At 47.8% G+C, this 22,123-nt stretch overlaps 1 protein-coding gene across 2 annotated transcripts in view; it reads left to right on the forward strand.

The window, feature by feature from the left end:
- Positions 1–166: 166 nt before the first annotated feature.
- LOC135827427 (rho family-interacting cell polarization regulator 1-like) overlaps positions 167–22,123 on the forward strand; it is a 27,576-nt gene continuing 5,619 nt past the window's right edge. The window contains exons 1-21 of one of the 2 annotated variants that reach the window (XM_065339923.1): positions 167–340; positions 750–792; positions 2,815–2,839; positions 3,437–3,663; positions 3,997–4,340; positions 5,786–6,053; positions 6,563–6,646; positions 7,258–7,352; positions 9,752–9,885; positions 10,921–11,382; positions 11,802–11,964; positions 12,877–12,933; positions 13,982–14,066; positions 14,515–14,547; positions 15,163–15,237; positions 15,890–16,063; positions 16,452–16,502; positions 17,147–17,236; positions 19,867–19,932; positions 20,568–20,647; positions 21,216–21,294. In XM_065339923.1, the coding sequence (XP_065195995.1) occupies positions 309–340; positions 750–792; positions 2,815–2,839; positions 3,437–3,663; positions 3,997–4,340; positions 5,786–6,053; positions 6,563–6,646; positions 7,258–7,352; positions 9,752–9,885; positions 10,921–11,382; positions 11,802–11,964; positions 12,877–12,933; positions 13,982–14,066; positions 14,515–14,547; positions 15,163–15,237; positions 15,890–16,063; positions 16,452–16,502; positions 17,147–17,236; positions 19,867–19,932; positions 20,568–20,647; positions 21,216–21,294 (2,667 nt within the window). In that variant the 5' untranslated portion in view covers positions 167–308. The remainder of the gene's footprint in view (positions 341–749; positions 793–2,814; positions 2,840–3,436; positions 3,664–3,996; positions 4,341–5,785; positions 6,054–6,562; positions 6,647–7,257; positions 7,353–9,751; positions 9,886–10,920; positions 11,383–11,801; positions 11,965–12,876; positions 12,934–13,981; positions 14,067–14,514; positions 14,548–15,162; positions 15,238–15,889; positions 16,064–16,451; positions 16,503–17,146; positions 17,237–19,866; positions 19,933–20,567; positions 20,648–21,215; positions 21,295–22,123) is intronic. The other variant, XM_065339924.1, reaches the window with a different exon arrangement.

Genomic DNA, 22,123 nt, shown 5'->3' on the forward strand with positions numbered 1-22,123 from the left:
TTTGCACCAAAGTCGAAATTCGAATTAATTAATGAAAATCCGACGCCATTTCCGGTTGCCAAGGCGAAGTAAGGACGGTACGGTAGCTTCTGACTTTTTGCCTCTGCCGCAGAGTCTGCGCTAGCATGCACTGTTCTCTAGTCTAGCTAGCTAGTTCTGGCGCTTCTGTAACATTTCAAAAAGGTAAAAGAGTTGTTTGTGGGGAGATTCAGAGTTAGTTTTCGTAGCTTTTCTTCTGGACCATCCCCTTCTCCTCAGTGTGATTGTGGATAGCTGTGCTGCTGTACCTTCTGTTTTTATCCATCGTCATGCAATCACGGAAGAGACGCTGGGACGATAGGTCAGTTTGTAAAGTCGCTGCTGTTCGCACGATGTACCTATTTTGGCAATTCAAAATATTTTATTATTGATATACTTGCCAATCATCTCAACCAGCGGACAACTCTGTTTGGTCTATTGTGGACTCAGCAGCTCAATACAAAGAAATAAAGCCGAACCTGGCAAAAAAGGCAACAGAACGTAGCAAAGTCGAAGTCGAGATCATGATCAGGCTCTTGTGTTGCTCCTGTGGCTGGACTGTGTGGCTTCAATAGTAATTATTATAATTATTAGCCAACCAGTGAGCTTCGTGCACCCCTCGTCCTTGTAAAATGCGTGGGCTTGATTGTTCTTGTGCTTGGGCATGACTTTGTCTGTATATGGCTTGTGCTACGATCTTGTCGCCTGTACTGTTCCCAAACACCTTACAGTGACTCGGACGAAGAAGCAGTTGAACCTGACTCTTCGAATCAGGTAAAATTCACCCTTGTGCTTCTACTAATAGTACTTGCCTGTTTGTTTGTTTTTGCGTTTGCATGTGCTGCTCACGTGTGCCTGTACTAGTATTGACCCCTGATTGAGCAGTGTTCTGCGTCTCTCTCACTCTCACACTCACACTCACACTCCTCTCTACCTTATGTGTCTGTACTGAGGTTACAATGGATGGGATACCGTATTATCTCTAATATAAGCACAGTCTCCAATAATAGCATGTCTCCAATAATAGAACACCTTGGGGCGGCATTCAAAAAATAAAGTGCTCAGTCTCCGTTATAAGCACACTGTGTAAATTCATTATCTGTACCGGCGAAAAAAAACCCTGAAATGTGTGTGTCTGACATGAACTTGGCATGGCAACATGCCTCTGAAATGAGGTTGAAATAACAATGGAACAATCTCCAATAAAGGAACGTCTCCATTAATAGCACGGGGCGGAGGTGCATTGAAAACATAAAGGACCGTGCTTATATTAGAGATAATACGGTATGTGATAGGGGTCATACATGTATGGTTGTGTATTATTCTAGGTCATCTCTGGACAGTTAGCTACATTGTACATTGTACATTGTACATTGTACATTGTACTAGTATTTTGAGCTTGTTGGGTCTCCTCAGCGGAGCTCAGAATGTAGTTTTCAATGTTCAAGTTGATCACAACTGTGTGAAGTTATTCTTGGGTGAACGCCAGTCCTACTGGGTGGAATTGTGGGTGCGTGGGTGATTGGGTGGGGGCACATGTGTGGGTGTCAGTACGTGTGTGTGTGTGTGGGGGGGGGGGGGCATGCATATCGTGAGGCGATTCTGCACCCATGCATGCTGGGGACATGTTAGGGCAGCGGTGATCAGATGTGATGCCAGATGGCGGTACACTGACTTATACACAATACGCCTACAGGTGGTCACCCGACTTCTTTCGGCTCAAGTCAGTGAAGAGTTTTACTTTTTAACATAATCTTTCCGTGCAACTCTGCATTAAGTTTTCAAGAGAAAAAAGAATCACCAGTCTGCTCTCGAGTAGTGTTCACATCTTGGTCATGTGACCTAGTTTGTGTAGAAAGTGATCATGACATGTACTGCACAGGCAGAACATTTTGCCGGTCAATAATTTCGTCCAACTCCAAAGAAAGGGAGTTCGTTCGGTTGAAAATTCAGTCCATGGACCATAAGAGTGTATTGAAAAGCTGGACAAATCGACATTTGCCCGGCCTTTAATTTAGTCCCAAAGCTCCTTGGACGAAAAAGACGAAATTAAACTCCAGATGAATATTTCTGCTTATACAGTAGACGGTGCAGCCCACATGGCCACCGACATCATGTGACCCATAGATGCAGTCATGTGCCATGTGATCATATGATACGACTGATGTAGACGTGAAGCCACTCTATTCGTTGAGAGTGCTGGCCAGGCAACCGGGGTGCTAAAATGCTCTAAAATGCTACAGTGAAACCTGTCTAAGCCGACCGCGCAAGGGACCTTCCAATTGTGGCCTCTCTGAGCAGATGGTCGCCTTATCCAGGGTTATTTGACTGTAAACAACTTCCCTTGTTCCTACAGTCCATTTCAAAACTATAGACGCGTACCTAGGCAAAAACCTTTATGCCAGCATCTATACCACATAAAATCTGTGATCACTTTGTGCATAAATTTTTCCAAATTGGGCGTCTGTTATACAATCGTTTAGAAACTATATGAGAGTAATTGTGGAGCGGTCCTGAGCAATATTCCGAAAACTATTCTCAAAAAGTTCCAGCCAAATTTGAAATATTTCAAAAACCCTACGCGTCTATAGTTTTGAAATGGACTGTAGTTGCCGTGGTCCTCTAGGGCAGGTGGTTGCCTTGACAAGTTTGACTGTAGTTCTTTGCAGCCGTGTTCACGTATGTCATTGTATGAGAAGTCATGACACTGGTCCCCAGGTTGACTCCTTTTTTACAAGCAGACAGCAAGCACTAACTCTCCTGTTCTGTTTTGTCTTTTCCGCCTTACCACTCCAGCCATCCTCTAAGAGACGATTTACTGGTAAGGATTGATTCTGCTTATGTGTGTGTGTGTGTGTATGCGCACGCGCGCACACACTTATGTGTGAGCTTGTGTGTGCGTGCGTGTGTGTGCACATGCTCATGTGTGAGCTTGTTTTTCTGTGTGTCTGTATGTATGTGTGTGCGTGCGTGTGTGTGTGTGTGTGTTTTGCTTGGTTGTTTTGTAGCCATGTGCGCGTGTCCGCACACACACACACACACACACACACACACACACACGCGCGCGCGCGCGCCCGCACGCACTCACACACACACACACACACACACACGGACACACACAAACACATGTGCGTATGTGCACTTTCTCTATCCCTCTCTCCCTCTATCATTGTCCATTACGAGAAAACTGTTGCACCAATTTCCTTGAGAGTATGGAAGGACAAGGGAATCAAAAAAGAAAGACTGCATTATGTACTATATTCCACTGATGATCGTGACATGAAAATCGATTATGGAAAAGGTGACGGCAGAGTTGGTTCTTTAGATTGCTTTATTAAAATTGTTGTCTCCGCGATGTTTATTCATGCCTTATGCACTAGTATTCACTCCTTGCCTTTCCCAATGTTGTTCATGCCAGGTCTCGCGCAGACATTGTTTGTGCCATTCAGGTGGGTGGCCAAGCAGCTATCGTCCCTGTTTACCGGTAATGAGCAAGACTCCAGCGATCCTCGATCGTCGGCCATTGTCGGCACAGCTGTAGCGCCACTGCTGCTGCCGCCGTCTGTTGTTCTCAGCGGTGAAGAGACCACCGGCAGTGCTGGTGGTGCTGGTACTGGTGCTCGCACTGCATCCACAGGCACCCATGTAAGTCATCTTCACCAAGGGTGGTGCAGTACATGTATAGTGAGACCTGTGACTAACGACCACCCCTTGAGGCCCAGAGAAAGCGGTCTTTTGCGACGACCCCTCTGAATGTCCAATATCTACACGTTAATTTCGTTCTTGGATGGAGAGCCGAGGATGAATTTATAGAACGGAAAGAGGAGGGTTGTTTAGTAACTGGTGGTGTTAGTGGACATTATAGCGCAACTTGTAGTTCCTTGGTCCTTTTTTTCCTATAAATTAATTTCGTTGTTTGTAGTTTGCTGCTGCCACTGCGTTGTTGGTAATGGGCCGTGTGTTTCTTTCCTGTTCCAGCACTCCTCCGCCTCGCAGGGACTATTCTCTGGTGTCCGACGACATCACCGCTACCCACAGCTACACGCCGCCAATAGCGCTGCCGCCACTGCTGCTGCTGTTCACGCCATGAGCTCGCCAAACGGCCCTGCCGTACCGCCGTTTCACTTCTCCCCGTCGCCAGTTGGCCGCGGACGGGGCACAGCGCTCTCCTCTCACCTGACCAATGCAGCAGCGGCAAACCGTCTTCCCTCGTTCAGTGGTACAAGCACTCCAACTGCTGCCATGTCATCAGCTCAAGCCATGGCGCCCGCTGCAGCTTCACAGCCAACGGAACAGCATGCCAGTGCGGAGCTTGTCAACAGGTATGTGTTTTTTGCGATGTGTTGCTTGATTTACTTAATGTGTGTGATCAATACTGTTAGTTGTGTGTGTGTGTGTGTGTGTGTGTGTGTGTGTGTGTGTGTGTGTGTGTGTGTGTGTGTGTGTGTGTGTGTGTGTGTGTGTGTGTGTGTGTGTGTGTGTGTGTGTGTGTGTGTGTGTGTGTGTGTGTGTGTGTGTGTGTGTGTGTGTGTGTGTGTGTGTGTGTGTGTGTGTGTGTGTGTGTGTGTGTGTGTGTGTGTGTGTGTGTGTGTGTGTGTGTGTGTGTGTGTGTGTGTGTGTGTGTGTGTGTGTGTGTGTGTGTGTGTGTGTGTGTGTGTGTGTGTGTGTGTGTGTGTGTGTGTGTGTGTGTGTGTGTGTGTGTGTGTGTGTGTGTGTGTGTGTGTGTGTGTGTGTGTGTGTGTGTGTGTGTGTGTGTGTGTGTGTGTGTGTGTGTGTGTGTGTGTGTGTGTGTGTGTGTGTGTGTGTGTGTGTGTGTGTGTGTGTGTGTGTGTGTGTGTGTGTGTGTGTGTGTGTGTGTGTGTGTGTGTGTGTGTGTGTGTGTGTGTGTGTGTCCAATTTCACTTCAAGGTACCAGTGCATCTAGTGTCTGCTTTTATCAAAGCAGCGTGCTGTCTATACTGGTTACCCCAGCAAGTGTAGGGTGTGCATAGGTACCTGTCTTGGCCGTCCTATTCCGATGTACTCCGTGTGGTGTAGACCAGGTGTGCATTGGGGGGTCGATTCACATGGCTTCGCCAGTTGTGTGGATTAGACAGTTATCTGGCGCTTGTCTTGATCTGTTTCAATGAGAATTAGATCCGCTATCGTTGCTATAAGAGAAAATCTGTGGGTGCACATCCAGTGCATTTGCAGATTTGCGTGCTTCTCTTGCGACGGGCGTATACATGGTAAATGGTGTGTGCGTGCGTGTGTACGTGTGTGTGTGTGTGTAAAAAAAGGAAAAAGAAAAAAATGAAAAAGACCAAAAAAGGGATTCACTGGCCAGAAAATGTCACTCCAAATAGCTGTATGGTGTAGACCAGGCTGAATAGTGACGGTCAATTCTTCAGCCTTGCAAGCTGTTGAATGGTGTAATCCCAGCACAAGTTGCTATGGCTTCTGCCGTAGCATTGCTATCATCGCCTCCGGCGATGGGCGTCAAAGGTCAAAGGTCAAAGGTGTGTGTACATATGTGTACGTGTGTGATGTATGTGCGTGTGTGCGCATGTATGTGCATGCCCGTGCAGAAATCTTTTTTTACCGTTCACTTTAGATCGGGTCCGACTGAATATTTCACATCTGTGGGAACGTCACTTCTATCCCTGTGTACATTTAGCAATGCATGCTCATCTGTACATACCGGTAGATGTGTTAGCGTTCGTTGGTTTGTTTGGGAAATCAAGCTTATCATGCTGGTCATATTGTTACTATTCTTGTCTCCTGCTAGCACCGATGGAAACCCTGCACCGGGCCCACATCAAGCACCTTCTTCATCCCAGGCGAGCTCGAAGAGTTTGAAGGCCTCTTCGGCTTCGAGTGCAACGGCGTCAACAGCAAGAACGTCAGCACCTCTGCAGGTCAGCGCTTCACAACCAGCCAACTCTTCAGTTGATACTGGTTTTGACATGCCGATCATCCGTCCAGTCCAAGCAACTGCACGATCCCATGGGGCTACTAGTGAGAAATCTCGCCAACGTCGTCCCCTCTTTGCCAATGTAAGTGCTTTTGAGATCTTGATGGGGGAATTCCCTGGGTGGGTTTGAGTGCATGCTTTCAGAGCGTGATGGAGGCAAGTTACGTAATGAAGGCAGCGCACCACGCACTGACCCCTAACCACAGTGGCATACTCTTGTGTATGCACTTTCGCCAGTACCTTGACAGTTTCGTGATCTGCACAGAACTGTTTCTTCCCGTACGGTGCAATCAGCGTCAATATGAGTATGTGGCACAGCTGTTTTTTTCTATTGAAATTTTTATCTCGCTCTCGCATAGAGCACACTCTCGAATAATGCCCTTCTCCATGCGTCTTCTGAACGAAAAATAGAGCCCCGGGGCTTCTATTCATGCCTACAGTGAGCGGGTATACATGTACGTATACTCGTATACCCTACAGCATTTGGTATACATGTGTGTGTGTGTGTGGGTGTGTGCATGTGGGTGTGTCACTGTGTGAGTGTGGGTGTGCGCGTGTGTGTGTGTGTGTGTGTGTGTGTGCCATGTTCAGGATACTGCACATCTGAAGGAAGCCGATCGCTACCGTCGTGTTCTACAGCAGTTCTCAACACCACACTCTCGCCACAAGAGTCAAGTGAGTTGTATGGTCTCTCTTTCTCTCTATCTGTCTCTCTCTCTCTCTCTCTCTCTCTCTCTCTCTCTCTCTCTCTCTCTCTCTCTCTCTCGCTCTCTTGCTCTTTCGCTCTCTCTCTCTCTCTCTCTTGCTCGCTCTCTCGCTCTCTCTCTCTCACTCTCTCTCTCTCTCTCTCTCTCTCTCTCTCTCTCTCTCTCTCTCTCTCTCTCTTCATACTCACTAGTGGGTACAGCTCAGTGCAACCCATGTACATCTATCAAACACGGCCAAGCTCGGCAAACACACATGTATGTCTGTATGACCAACTGCTCTTGGAGGCGAAGGCTGATTTCTGCACCAATGGGTTACGAACGACAATGTCCGTCACAGTGACTGTTGCTGCCAACTGCTTGCCATGGGTGTTGTCAGAATAGCTCGGAAGTTTCAAGGCGTGAGACCAGTGTTTTGTGCTTTGTGTGCATCTGTGTGTGTGTGTGTGTGTGTGTGTGTGTGTGTGTGTGTGTGTGTGTGTGTGTGTGTGCGTGTGTGTGTGTGTGTGTTTGCCTGTGTGTTTGCCTGTGTGTGTGAACGTGTGTGTGCTAATGTGTGTGTGTGTGTGTGTATGTTGATAGGATGCGGTGAGGTTAGAGGAGCGTGATCAGTACCGTTCTCTTCTACAGCAGATTACATCACCACCGCCGACACGCAGAGGCAGCAGCAGTGGAGGGTAAGTCACTTAGCTACAGCAGGGTTGATTGTGCCAATCCGTGGAGCCCCGGAACCGGATTCGCCTAATTCGCACATGTTTTATTGTACGAATCTGGATCCCGGTCCCACGGATTCGGATCCAGTCAACCCACCTCACAGAGCCGGATTCAGCGGATTCATTTGCATTTTGTCTACTCTAAACTCCAAATGTGCGTACACTATGTCAAGATTTGATGCGCCGTTTGTTTAAAACTGTCAAGAGTTTACAATGATGCGTTCAGATAGCACGGAATAGTAAGGGATGAGCTGTAGCAACGCGCTTGCTAAAGCCTTGAAATTGATTACCTGCTGACGAACTGTGACGGACAGTGGACTGTTGCGTTCGAACAGTTTCTTTCTGGCGAGCTTGTGCCAGAGCTTTGCCCAGAGTGAGGGATGGGTCCAGTTGCAGTTTCTGGGACAGGGCATTATCTGCAACAAGGCGATCACAGATCATCTCATCGTGGAGCTGTTTGAAGTTGCAACGTTCGGCCAAACGAAACAAATCCGTGATGTAGCCAACGATCGATTCTCCGGGCTGTTGAGACCTCTGGTGGAATCTTGCACATCTCATAAACCAGATTGCGCTTCCTGCCAATAATGGTCAGCAAATTTCTGGAAGACAATGTCGTAGGTGTACGCGTCCTGATCCGATAAATGAAAACTCAGTAGGAGGTCGTCAGCCTCGTCGCCCATCGAATACAACAATGAGTTGACTTGCACGGACTGTGGCTGCATATGGAGACCAGAGGCCAGCCTGTACCTTGTAAACCGTTTGCTCCACTTTTCCCAAACGTCGGCGGATTTGAAGGCAAACGGGGCCGGAGGAGCTACTTGTGTTAGATGTATCATGGACGGAACCTGTGCCTGTGGTGCTGCGGGACCCAGAGACTGTACATTGGGAAGGGAAAGTGCAGCCGCGGAGGAAACAGCAGAGGGTGCAGCATGACCAGCACTCGAGACGGTGGCTGCTCCTGACGAGCCAGCACTGCTAGTACTACCTGAGGAAACCGTGATAGAGGTAGTTGTGGGAGTAGCCGAAACAGGGTTGTTGGAAACGCCTGTCGCCATCCTGTCAGAGAGGAAATCCCAACGCTGCCACCATGTACTGTTCTCTCAACGTACTGTGTACGCGTGGAGAGCACACCAAACAACTAATTTATCACGGTCTCGTTGTGAGGCAAAAAACCCTTTTCATTATCAGTGCAAGAACACAAATAGTAGTACAAGAAACATGATTCAACAGGACAGTAGCGGGTGCTCCTTATCGGGATCTAGTAGAGTAGTACTTGAGGGTACGCTACAGTGCATGACACATCTAGATATGGGATGAATCATCAAAGGGATACCGTAATGGATAGTCTAGACCTATGGAGAGAAGAGTACAAATAAGAGAACAGGCATACACAATGGGTACACACACACACATGCGAGATAACACTACAAGTTGTGCACATTTGATTGTATCCGCCCGATTGAAGTGATCTGGTCGGCGGGGATCGGGATGCAATTTCCACAATCGAATGCAGCCTTAGGTAGAGCAGGGTTCTAGCCAAAGGAGGGTGGGGGGGGGGGGGGGGGCAGCACCCTCCTGTGAAAATGTGCCCCCCCCCCCCCCCCCCCTACTCATGTGTCGATTGTTGTGTTTTTCAGGCAGTTCAATGAAAAATGCAGTAGATAGTTACTAACATAGGGTTCATAAATGTACACTTCTTGTCTGGGGTGAAGGCGGGGGGGGTCATCCCCGTACGATTTTGGAAAATGGGTTGCAGGGTAAGTGTCTCCCCTACCCCCCCCCCCCCCCCCCCCCCTATTTTTGACCTGGGTAGAACCAAGAGTACATAACCCCCCAGAGTGTGCAACTCCACTATGGGTGCTGTCCCGACAGAATTTCAAGTTGACGTCATTTTGATGATGCAATGCGCACTGTACACGGATTATCAGACGAATCCGGAACCTGTGGTTGACCGAAGCCGATCGATCCTGTACAAATTATTGCAAAGAAAAACGTGTGATGCGTTGACACCCGTACACATGTTGTAAATCACTGCTGCAAGGAGCATTGCGTCATAAATAATGACGTCAACTTGAAATTCTGTCGGGACAACAGGGTATGTGGGAGTTGCACACTCTGGGGGGTTATGTACTCTTGGTAGAACCCTGGAGAGCTCTATTCTTGGTTAGCATTCTGAGCTCTGGTCATGTGCTATTCCATCGCAAGTTTTGTACTTTCAAGTAAGGGATGGCATAGCGTCTGGTGTTGCTTTCGGCAAGGTGAAACTTGTGTGTGTGTGCACGTGTGCATGTGTGTATATGCATGTGCATGTGTGTATGTGCATGTGCATGTGTGTATATGTGCATGTGTGTATGTGCATGTAGTGATCATGTAGAGAAAGAGGATGGTGCTGATCACGATGACCATGTACCGTATCCTTCGTCGATTGTCAATCACGCTTCTTCTTCACCCGGTCAAGTTGATGACAGCGAGGTCTTGATCACATCAGAGGTGCCAGGTGAGTTGCTATGGGTATTGTTTGGTATTTGCTTTACACCGAACAACAAGGGCAAGCAAGACTAGCTTGTCACTACTCTGAGTTTCATGCTTACGCAATCATCATCATCATCATCACAATCATCAGGCACCAGTAGCGACAAACTTGCCTGGCTTGCTTGTCCTTGTTATTCTGTGTATGAGTTAGAGCGGTTTCACATCTGTCACATGACCACATGGGGCAGCCATGTTGGTTCCAACTCCACTCAACGGTCTCGGCATAGCCCGAAGAGTTTTGAAAGGGAATTTGCTGGCAAAATGGAGCAAAATATCGGTGTGTTCGCTGTAAATTGGGAGATTTTACACTTATACAGTGCGCGTGACTCATTTTCGCACAGTTTTATCAACACGTGACTCACTTTTTCTCGTTTTTGCCAACATGTGACCCACTTTCGGTCAGTTTTCCCACACGTGACACAAATTTTGGAGCAAAAAGGGAGCAAAATATCGAGTGGCCTGGCAAAATGAAAGCAAAATATCGACGATGAGCTAGCAAAATTATGCGGCAAAACATCGAAGCTTCACTAGCAAAATCGGGCTTTGCCTGCCACTCAACCTCGGCATCTGTGGGTCACGTGATGTCGGCCATGTTGGCTCCACTGTCCACATGACGTGATCACTTTCTGCACAAATTTAGTCACATGAGAGAGAGAGAGAGAGAGACAGAGACAGAGACAGAGACAGAGACAGAGACAGAGAGAGAGAGAGGGAGAGAGGGAGAGAGAGAGACACACACACACACACAGACAGAGAGAGATAGAGAGAGACAGACAGACAGAGAAAGAGAGACAGAGAAAGAAAGAGAGGGAGAGAGAGCCAGAGAGAGAGAGAGAGACAGAGAAAGAAAGAGAGAGAAAGAGAGAGAGAGAGAGAGAGAGAGAGAGAGAGAGAGAGAGAGAGAGAGAGAGAGAGAGAGAGAGAGAGAGAGAGAGAGAGAGAGAGAGAGAGAGTGAAACCTTGTCCATTGTATGTTCCTCCCTTTGCTCTCCTTGCGCAGGCAATCCTAACCTTGCCTCTCCAACGCATGTTGTCTCCTTCCCTCGTCATGCCACATCGCAGCCTCACCAGTCAGCCGCGGAGACTATGTCCGCCCTTCCGGCGGCCCACATCGTCTCGTCACCGTACGGTTTCGAGGTGGCCGATACAGCGCGCGAGCCCCACGCTACCTCCCCGCAGGCTAGCTATGTGTTCCTGCCCCAGTCGTCAACAGCTCAGCCGCCGTCGCACGTCTATCCGACAGAAGACCGGCGACGTATCCAGCAGCAAAGTGCCTCAGCATCACACGTGTTCCGCAGTCCCATGGTGTCGCACGTGACCGCACCGCCTCGCCATATTCGCCCCGCGCCGACGTTTCAGAGCAGGCCGGTCGCATCGGCCGCGCCCACCACTGCTGCCGCGTCGTCGAGGATGCCGTCCACTCGCGGTGCTGGCTTCCGTCACTCATCACATGATGAACCTGGTAAGTTAGCTCACAGTGTGCATGCTTTTGCAATGTTTGAAATGCTTACAGGGCGCTCGTAGCCTGTTACAACCGTTTTTGTATATGTACATCAAATATCTGGCGACAATTTGTCTAAATAAGCAAGCCACGTAGGGTGGAGTTCTTGGCCTTCGAGAAATTTCCTGGGTCTGATCCACTCTCTCTCTCTCTCTCTCTCTCTCTCTCTCTCTCTCTCTCTCTCTCTCTCTCTCTCTCTCTCTCTCTCTCTCTCTCTCTCTCTATCTATCTATCTTATCTCTCTCTCTCTCTCTCTCTCTCTCTCTCTCTCTCTCTCTCTATCTATCTAACTTTCTATCTATCTATGTATCTCTATCTCTATTTATGGGTGTGTATGCGTGTGTGTATCTGTGTATCTGGGTGTGTATATGCACGCACAGGATCAGGTGATTACAATGCACGTCACCGTGACACCGCCTGCCTGCTGTCTGACGACGGCGACGAGGAGCATGAAGAACCTGCCGTTGCCAGGGGTAGTGATGACATCAGTACAGAAAGGACTGGGTATCATCCCGCACCTGCTGCTTCACGTTCATGGGCAAAGTATGTACTGGTAGTAGCACGGCCTTCTGCGTGTGTGTGTGTGTGTGTGTGTCTCTCTCTCCCTCTCCCTCTCTCTCTCTCTCTCTCTCTCTCTCTCTCTCTCTCTCTCTCTTTCCCACTCACTCCCACATGCACAGATATATGTTTGTTGATCACGCTCTTTTGACGACACTTACCCTGTGTGCACACTGCACGTTGTGGATTCAATCTGTATTCTATTTACCCTGGATCTCTACACAAGAACATTCTAAGTGTGACTAAGAGTGTATACCCCCCCCCCCCCCCCTCCCATTAGTGTGCAACTCTTGATACCCTTTCTATGGGGTACGCCAACGGCGAAAACTCACATCACCATTAGTGTGCAACTCTTGATACCCTTTCTATGGGGTACGCCAACGGCGAAAACTCACATCACGTGCTGTAGTGTCCCAGTTGTACGTTTCCAGCCTGTTTTAGGGAGCAGCGGAGTAATAATAAAAGCACTCTCTGGCAGAAATTCACTGCGCGCATGCATCTCACCAGCATCAATCATGGCAGATTTTCGGACTGGGCGCACACTATCCCTAGTTGTACGTATTACAACGCGTACTTCAACTTGAGACACGTGATGTGAGTTTTCAGAGTCGGAGACCCCTTATGCCGAGTTGCACACTCTTATCTTGGGGGCTTATAATTATACTCTTGGCCTAAGGTTCTCACACCGTACAAACTTCATTGCACTCTGCCATACGATTTTCCTTTCCCTTGGCTCTAAAATCAAGGTGGGCGCTCTCGCGGTACTTTACGGTATTTGAGCCAGCGTGTACATACGGTTATCATGTACCTGGTGAAATTCTAGCCTGTTCGTTCTTCGGCGCATCAGTCTTCGATGTCCAACAGTACTGTATGCTATGTTGTGTGATGTGCTTTCAGAATTTCTTCTCACTCTGGCGTGAAGCAAGCCATGTCGACAGATTGGATCACCAGTTTGTAAGTGTGTGTGTGCGTGTGTGTCCGCGCGTGTGTGTGTGTGTGTGTGTGTGTGTGTGTGTGTGTGTGTGTGTGTGTGCGTGGTCATGTGTGTTCATGTGTGTGTGCGCATGTGATGTGTGTGTGTACCGTAAAACAGGCATGTGTCGATGTACCCCCAGACTGTGTATGGTGCTCAATGTCCGGTTGACAACGCCAGCAATAGGATAATCAGTAGGGGTGAAACAATTATACCGAGTACTCGAGTACTCGATCGGTTTTTTCAAAAATAATCGTACTCGGAATAAATCAGAGTACTCGTTCATACTTGGTACATGCATTTACTGCAGAAATCTGCAGTTTCAGAGCAGCAGTCGGCAGATGGTGATGTGCAGACTGTGTGGTGAACATTTGTTCACGAGTAGAGAGAGCCCAAATGACCCACCAACCAATACACCCGAGAAAAATGACTGCTACTCGGTTCAATCAGGGTTGTATCATGTTATTTTAAAGCCCTTGGTGTGCAATTGTTAGGAGATGAAAAATACTCGAATACTCGAATATTCGATCGGAGAAAATCAGAGTACTCGAACTCGGGATCTCAGTGCCAACTTTCACCCCTAATAATCAGTGATCACACAGCTACAATACAACCAGATCTTCAATGCTGATACTCACTCACGGTGGTGGTTAACACAAAACTGCAAGTCTGTAAATAATCTGTAAACTGGCTTCAGATTTGCAGTGCTTTGGGAATGGGTATGTCCGCCCAAGTGCATTCTCTACAAAACTCCAAGTATAAACAGCCTGGAAAACTCGGTTCTGCTGTTGCTGTGCAACTATGCAAATAGTGTATGTAGCACCAGTATGGAATATTGGTTGTGTGCAACACTGGCTCACACTCAAATCACTGCTTTTCACCAGAAAAATATTTTATTTCAACGTTTCAGTCATGAAATAACCATCATCAGGAATCATTAGTACCAGTATGTACCGTATGTACCGTAAAAAAATACTGTCCCCGGAGTTGATTTGCTCTGTGTGTGTGTCTGTGCGTGTATTGTACCAGGGTATCTGATGTTGATAATGTGTTGAAAGAACGTCAGCAAAGGGCTGACACACTGGAGCGATCCCTGCAGAAGATGAGATTACAGGTCAGTGTCGACGTGAATGTGTGTACATACATACATACATACATACACACACACACACACACACATCTTTGACCTTTCCTTTTGACGCCCATCGCCAGAGGCGATGATAGCGATGCTACAGCAGAAGCCATAGCAACTTGTGCTGGGATTGCACCATTCAACACGCACGCACACACGCACGCACACACACATCTCTATGTCTAGTGTTTATATCCGACCATGGCGCTCCCAGAAGGGGAACACCATTTTACAGAGGGGGAGTATTCGTCAGGTGCCCACTTCAAGTCTGTTGAATGCATGATTATGACACTCCTGGCAGTTATGGTGTATGCATGCGTGCACGCGCGCGCACACACACACACACACACACACACACACACACAGCCTGTTGAGCATATGACATGTAACTCGTTGCTTTTTTTCCTTTTTGTGTATCAATGTGCTACAGAGAGAGGAGAAAGAACTGGCAGAGACACAACAGGTACTTTGGGCTTCCTTTTATTTGATTCACTTTTGTATGTGTTCTTGTGTATTCATGTGTGTGTTCTTGTGCATTCATGTGTGTGTGTGTGTGCGTGTGTGTGTGTGCGTGTGTGTGTGTGCTGCAGAAAAAACACCTTTCACTCTTGCCTCTACCTGTGCTTTGAGCTTGTATTTGAGTTGCGAAAACATTAGTAGAGTTTGCACTTTTCCCTTGATATGAATGGCTTTATGTGTGTATATGTGTGCGTGCGTGAATCCGTGTGTGTATAATTATATATATAATTATGTGTGTGTGTGTGTGTGTGTGTGTGTGTGTGTGTGTGTGTGTGTGTGTGTGTGTGTGTGTGTGTGTGTGTGTGTGTGTGTGTGTGTAAAAAAGACCAAAAAGTAGGGATTCACTGGCCAGAAAAAGCCACTTCATAGCTGTGTGGTGTAGACCAGGCTGAATAGTGGCGGCCAATTCTTCAGCCTTGCAAGCTGTTGAATGGTGCAATCCCAGCACAAGTTGCTATGGCTTCTGCTGTAGCATCGCTATCATCGCCTCCGGCGATGGGCGTCCAATGGTGTGTGTGTGGTGTGCATGCATCTGTGTGTGTGTGTATGCATGTGTTAGCTGAAAGAAAGACTTGAAACCGTCCGTCAGCGGAGTAAAGATATGCGGCTCATTGATGCTCCTCTTCTCGATGAGGTAAGATTATTGCTTTTTTTCCTTTCCCGCGCTCCGTTTTCAGGAGAATTTTCAATCCGGGTTGAAAGTCTGTACGGTAGAAACAATTACATTAGGTGGGTGTTTACATGAAGCGGATTGACTCCGGTCGATTTTCCTTTCTTGCACTCTGTTTTCATGAGAATTTTCAATCTGGGTCGAGTTCAACCCGGGTTGAAAGTCTGTACAGTGGAAACAAATAGGTGGGTCTCTACATGAAGCGGCTTGACCCGGGTCGATTACTGATATGCCGACAAAAGTCCACTTCTCTAGACCGTTATGGTCGCGTGACTAATTTCGCTGGGAATTTGCATGTGGAATGGTGTGCAATTCCACGCACAAAATACGCTCATAGGTACGCTAGTGCATTCAAACCCTCCCCTGGGGAGGGGGGGGGGGGGTGTTGAAATCAACTCAGGTCAAGCGGCATCATCACCATTGCCTGTTGCTATTGCTCTCATGGGTTGAAACTCCATTGGTTAATGCGTTCCTTCCTGACAGGCTGAGTTACTTTATAGAGCTGCACTCTAGGCACATTAGTAATGCCAATGTATGTGACGCCGCTACTCGTTGTGTGTGTGTGTGTGTGTGTGTGTGTGTGTGTGTGTGTGTGTGTGTGTGTGTGTGTGAGCAGGATGAGGAAGAGGAGGAAGAGTTACCGGAGCTCACCGAGGAGCAGGAAGAGATGGTGAGCAAAGCGCTTCGCCGCTCTGGGTCCCAGTCTCAAGTACTGTCCACGGCCTTCAACATTGATATGGCGCGTTCTGATATCGCCACGCTCTCTGGATCTGGATGGCTCAACGATGAGGTAATGATGATGTCATCGTGTCATTATAATGATGTAATGTCTTTGTTGGAGACTACAGTAAACCTACCCTAGCTGAACGCCCTTGGTGCAGCGGAAACTGTCCTGATATGACAGGGTTCCGCTATGTGTTGCTGTCTATTCATTGTAGACCCTGATCCTATCTTTGTACTCATGTTCTTGTAATTGACGATGATGGTGATGTGGCCCACGCTCACCTGTGTGTGTGTGTTTGTGTGTGTGTGTGTGTGTGTGTGTGTGTGTGTGTGTGTGTGTGTGTGTGTATGAGTGTGTGTATGAGTGTGTGTATGAGAGTGTGTTTGTGTGTGTTTGTGTGTGTGTGTGTGTGTGTGTGTGTGTGTGTGTGTGTGTGCTCTGCTCTGCTCTACAGGTAATCAATTTCTTTTTCCAGATGATCAAGGCACGTAACGACGCCGATGAGGTATGTGCTGTTGTTGTTGTTGCTCCTGGTCCTGCTGCTGATGCTGAAGCTTCTATAATGTACAGACTGTTACAACAATGGTGTGCGTTATTCGAGCGGCCGTTGTCTTTAGTCGTGAGGTTGAAAAATATGCAGTCAAATAGTCACTTGGTCTGGAGATTGCATCGTTATTGGCGAGTTGTTGTTATACCAGAGGTGGTTGTTATACCAGAGGTGGTTGTTATGCCAGAGGTGGTTGTTATACCAGAGGTGGTTGTTATACCAGAGGTGGTTGTTCACGAGTTTTTGTTATACCAGAGGTGGTTGTTCACGATGTTGACTGTGCCAGTAGACACAGCTAACACTTCATGACAGCATGGCCGACATCATAGAAGTGATAGACAGGATGATGGTCTCGCATCTAAGTTACTAGTAGTTGTAATTTTAGCATCATTGTGGACGATTTCCGCTGCGTGTATCGCGTAGCTAGATCGTATGTGAACAATCTGTTTGTTGATGGTCTGTGCGACCGCTAACCCAGCCGGGTGTTGATTGCAAGCCCAGCTGCTGATTGTGATGGGTCTGTCTCTTCTTGTTGTTGCATGTGTGTGTGTGTCTGTGTGTGTGTGTGCGTGTGTGTGTCTGTGTGTGTGTTTTCTTTTCAGGATCTTCCGTCTGTGCACGTAATGTCCTCGTTTTTCTACCCCAAGCTACTGTCAACCGGCTACACCAGCATCAAGCGATGGACGAGAAAGGTACTGCCAAGACTCGTGTGGGCAGATGGGTGTGTGTGTGTGTGGGGGGGGGGGGGGGGGTACGTGTATGTGTGTGTGTTTGGGGGGGGGGGGGGTACGTGTATGTGTGTGTGTTTGGGGGGGGGGGGGTATGTGTGTGTGTTTGGGGGGGGGGGGGTACGTGTATGTGTGTGTGTGTTTGGGGGGGGGGGGGGTACGTGTATATGCGTGTGTGTGTTGGGGGGGGGGGGGGGGTACATACTGCATCGGCGTACAAATAGATGCCTATAGGTAGGCTCCGGCGGATTATGCTCGCGAAATCATGGAATTTTGCTTTCATGGATTCTCGCATTATGCTCGTAAAATCCTCATGTTATGCTTCGAAGTTGGCACCCGGGATATGCAAGTATATATTCACTTTGTTGTACTTATGGAGCCTCAAAGTTCTGAAAATTGTGCCTTTTTTGTACGTTGCAAGTGGCCATAAGTACAACAAAATACATGAGTATCCCATACCAAGGTGTCCATGCATGTTAGAGATCAACATGGAAAAGAGAAAACATTACTTCTATTCATTACTTTTTTTCGGTGGTCAAGAGTTTTTTTTACAATAGTGGTGATCACCATCACTGATACAACGAAATTTGAAAGAAAAAGAAAAAAAGGCCCAACCCTGCCCTGCCAGCTACTACAGTATTTGGACTTACGGGGGTCGCCATGGCAAATAATAAGTAGTAAAAATGAGCTAATAATTATGACTGTGAAAACAGTCTACATGACAATATTCAGTCAGCCATAATGGATGCCTCCGCAGCGACCACAGCTGCAGATGACGCGACAGGAGCATGGGCAGAAAATATGGATCGGCTATCACGCACACACATTACACTGGCCCGTATTAGCGCTACGCTGAGACGACACCGGATGAACGCCATGGTGAGGGAGTAGGACTCACCTTCTTCTCTGCAAGCAACACAGCAATTCTCTTGTACGGAGCTGATGCACACTTGCTCATGCCGCCAGTCGTAGAGAACACGGCCGGGACAAACGAGGCATGCTCTACATCACGCAAGCGCTGTTCGTACGAACGCTTCTTTGCCTTCTCATGGCGGGTGTAGGCTGCGGAGACGGAGGAGGATCGATTTGAGGGCGCAAATGGGTTGAAAACCCTGACATCAATATATGTGCGTTCAAATCGTCCTCCCCATATCCCGTAATCTGGCAGCATCGGCACGAATGGCAGTGCGAAGCAGGGAGTAGTACAATACGGTATTGTACTACTCCCTGGTGCGAAGAGACAGCTGCTCACCTGACAGAGGCTCGAGGTGCGGCTCAACGGAGACATTGGTAGCTACTCTCTTCAGAAGGCCAGCTGTCACATCTCGAATTTCATTGTGGCGAATACTGGGGTACCCACCCGTTGGACAGCTCAAGGCATGGGCGATGGTGAACTGGCTCCCACAAGAGCACGCAGACGGCATGTGCGGTAGTCTTCAGTTGTAACGGAGATGTAAACCATCCCGAAACTCCGCCTTCGCCATAGCAAAGCCACGGCGTTTCAGGGGTCGGCACGTCAACCACCCTGAGGCTCCCTTCTCCGCTGCAAGCTCAACTGTGCGCTGTTGGTCTGCACTGAGTGAAGAGCATACAGTGGCAGTGTGGGTTCGGAGAGCGTTGCGAGCTGACGTCTGAACTGCCTTCTTGATTTCCTTTGTACTTCAGTAAAAATATTTTTTCATTGCCAAATTAGTTTGAGTTACCTTTGAAAATAATCATGTTCAACGGTCTTCGTAATCATCATACTGGTCCAACCGATGTCACCCTCACCCTGCGAATAATCAGCTCATCTCTCCCGTAGCTCTACCTCTCCTTCCATCATGACCGAACAACAACTATACATCAATTTAGAGCAATATCCATAGCCTGCACAATCATATCATGGCTGCTAAAATCCAGAGGTCATGACTTCGTAACATCAAGAGCACATAAACCTTTATGTACTCTCGGTAACATGCATAATGTACAAAATTAATGTACATGTACATGTACACGAAGTTTTGCGGCCCGACTACCCGCCACTATCTCGTCCGCCCCGGGATACCTGATGGAGGCTGATTCACTCGCATCTTCTGCTACATGACTGTACTGTGTCAGTGTGAGAAAGAACTTTGAAGGAGACGGGTTCGAGCATACAATAATGTATTGCCATGGTTCAAGTCTACCCTGCTTTTCATTGAATACACTATCTGCATGACCTCCGAACCCTTTACCATGCAGACCACCAGCACTGATCAGGTGCATTGTACACAATTGTATAGCCTACATACTAGAACTGTGGTATAATCGTGTAGTTATGCTCCTGCCTCCGAGAGGATGCCAAATTATGCTCCAACATTTCAACCACCAAATTATACCAATAATTAAAATATAATAAATTTCACGGTTCGCGTGAGACTCGGCTGAAAGCCGAGTTTTCCGCATCCGCTGTGGGAACGCCACCACCCTCTAGGATCAAAGGCGTAATTATGCCGGCATAATCCGCCGGTGCCTACCTATAGGCCGTCTATTCTTGCTTTGCCCGGTATCGTCATCAATGGACTAATCATCATGATTCGTGATGTCTGCCTTTCATTTATTTTCCCTGCTTGCAGGTGGACATCTTCTCAAAGGATCTAATCGCTATTCCTATTCATTTGGGAATGCACTGGTGCTTGGCGGTAAGTAGTAATTATAATACTCTAAAAGACGGTTAATAAGTACTTGCACGAAATAAGTACCCCCCCCCCCCCCCCAACATTCTTACACTCTGTTGTAGAGAAGATTATCCCGAAGCCTGCTGCCGGAAATACTTGTCTGTACCGGCAGGGTTCTTCCATACAAGTAGTATCTGTATAGTGTGTTCTGGGACGGGGGGGGGGGGGGGGTTCGGAACCGGTGCCGGGTTCTAGCTATGCATTTGCTGTGGGATTTCACCGAGCGCAACTCCAGTTGGAACGACGTGCACGGGAGAAAATAATTTCTCCACACACACAGGACTGTGGATATACTATGTATGAGCTTTCAGTGTGTCATTGGACAGTCAGCATGCCGTATGACTGAAGTCACTGTACACTGGATAAGTCACTTTTGGTTCATTGTGCATGTAGACAGTTATTGTTTGTGTTCCTGCTCTCATACCCCTTGTCTCTCTCTCTGTATGTGTGTGTGTGTGCGTATGTGTGCGTATGTGTGTGTGTGTGTGTGTGTGTGTGTGCGTATGTGTGTGTGTGCGTATGTGTGTGTGTGTGTGTGTGTGTGTGTGTGTGTGTGTGTGTGTGTGTGTGTGTGTGTGTGTGTGTGTGTGTGTGTGTAGATGATAGATTTCCGTGCCCAGGCCGTGACTTACTATGATTCTCTGCTGGGTGATAACTCACAGTGTTTGAGTAGTCTTCGGTGAGTGTAGACTCCATACCTCCTTGCTGTAATGTTGTGCTAACAAACACACATGCGTACATCCACACGTTCGTAAGCACACCCTCATATGCATGTGGATGCGTACCATTCTGATGCACATGTCATAACGGATTTTACATGCCAACAAGCAAAAGTAAGAAAAGTTGAAGTTCTGGAATTCTTGACTCAGTTCAGCCTCGAAGCAGAAAAGACATGAACTTGACGAGGCGAGAAAGCAGAGTGCAATTGAAATGTTTTTTTATGAGATATGGTACAAGGGCATACCAGTGATTCATTGTACGGGGGGGGGGGGGGATTGGTACCGGGGCAAGCTAGTGATTCACTGTACGGGGGGGGGGGGGGGGGATTGGTACAGGGCCTAAGCAGTGATTCATTGTACGGTTTTTGTATAGAATGCACTGGTTTTCATGATTATGTGAATTCCATCTCTCTCTCTCTTTCTCTCTATCTCTTCTCTTTCTCTCTTCTCTTTCTCTCTCTCTCTCTCTCTCTCTCTCTCTCTCTCTCTCTCTTCTCTCTGTTTCTGTTTCTGTTTCCCCCAAACCAGCAAGTACATTCAGGACGAAAGCAAAGATAAGAAGAAGACCGAGTTTGATTTGAGTGACTGGACATTTGACCAAGCTACGGTAAGATATCTTTTGCCCCACGTTTTGGGCACCTGTGTGCATACGTGTGTGTAAGGTTTCTAAAGACAATATGCTGTTGTGAATCGTCTTGCTTGTCTCTTATCCGTGTGTCGACGACGGCCGTGGTGAAAGGTGGGACTGTCCCTAGCAGCCCAGTTGACTTTCTGACCGACTTGTGTGACTGTCAGTGCAACATGACCCAGTGTGGGTATCTCACTCCCGCCATTCTATCTGTGTGTGTGTGTGTGCGTGTGTGTGTGTGTATATGGTGCAGTTGTATGTGCAGCGATTTCCAATCGATAGGTTGCGGGTTCGATTCCCGACAATTATGGTCACACGCGTCTTTCTTCTCTTTCTCAGACTCTTCCTGACTTTTCTTTCATTCTCCTGGGTGGTTACCAACAGCCAGTGCATGCCGGAGTATGTGGTGTGATGTGTGTGTGGGAAAAAAATAAAATGACCAAAAAGTAGGGATTCACTGGCCAGAAAAAGCCACTTCATAGCTGTGTGGTGTAGACCAGGCTGAATAGTGGCGGTCAATTCTTCAGCCTTGCAAGCTGTTGAATGGTGCAATCCCAGCACAAGTTGCTATGGCTTCTGCTGTAGCATCGCTATCATCGCCTCCGGCGATGGGCGTCCAATGGTCCAATGGTGTGTGTGTGTGTGTGTGTTCATGCATTTGCTTGTGTGTGTGTGTGTGTGTGTGTGTGTGTGTGTGTGTGTGTGTGTGTGTGTGTGTGTGTGTGTTCATGCGTTTGCTTGTGTGTGTGTGTGTTCATGCGTTTGCTTGTGTGTGTGTGTGGGTGTGCGTGTGCTTGTGGTATGCAAC

The sequence above is a fragment of the Sycon ciliatum genome, chromosome 11 (assembly GCF_964019385.1).
Source record: "Sycon ciliatum chromosome 11, ocSycCili1.1, whole genome shotgun sequence".
NCBI lineage: Eukaryota > Metazoa > Porifera > Calcarea > Leucosolenida > Sycettidae > Sycon > Sycon ciliatum.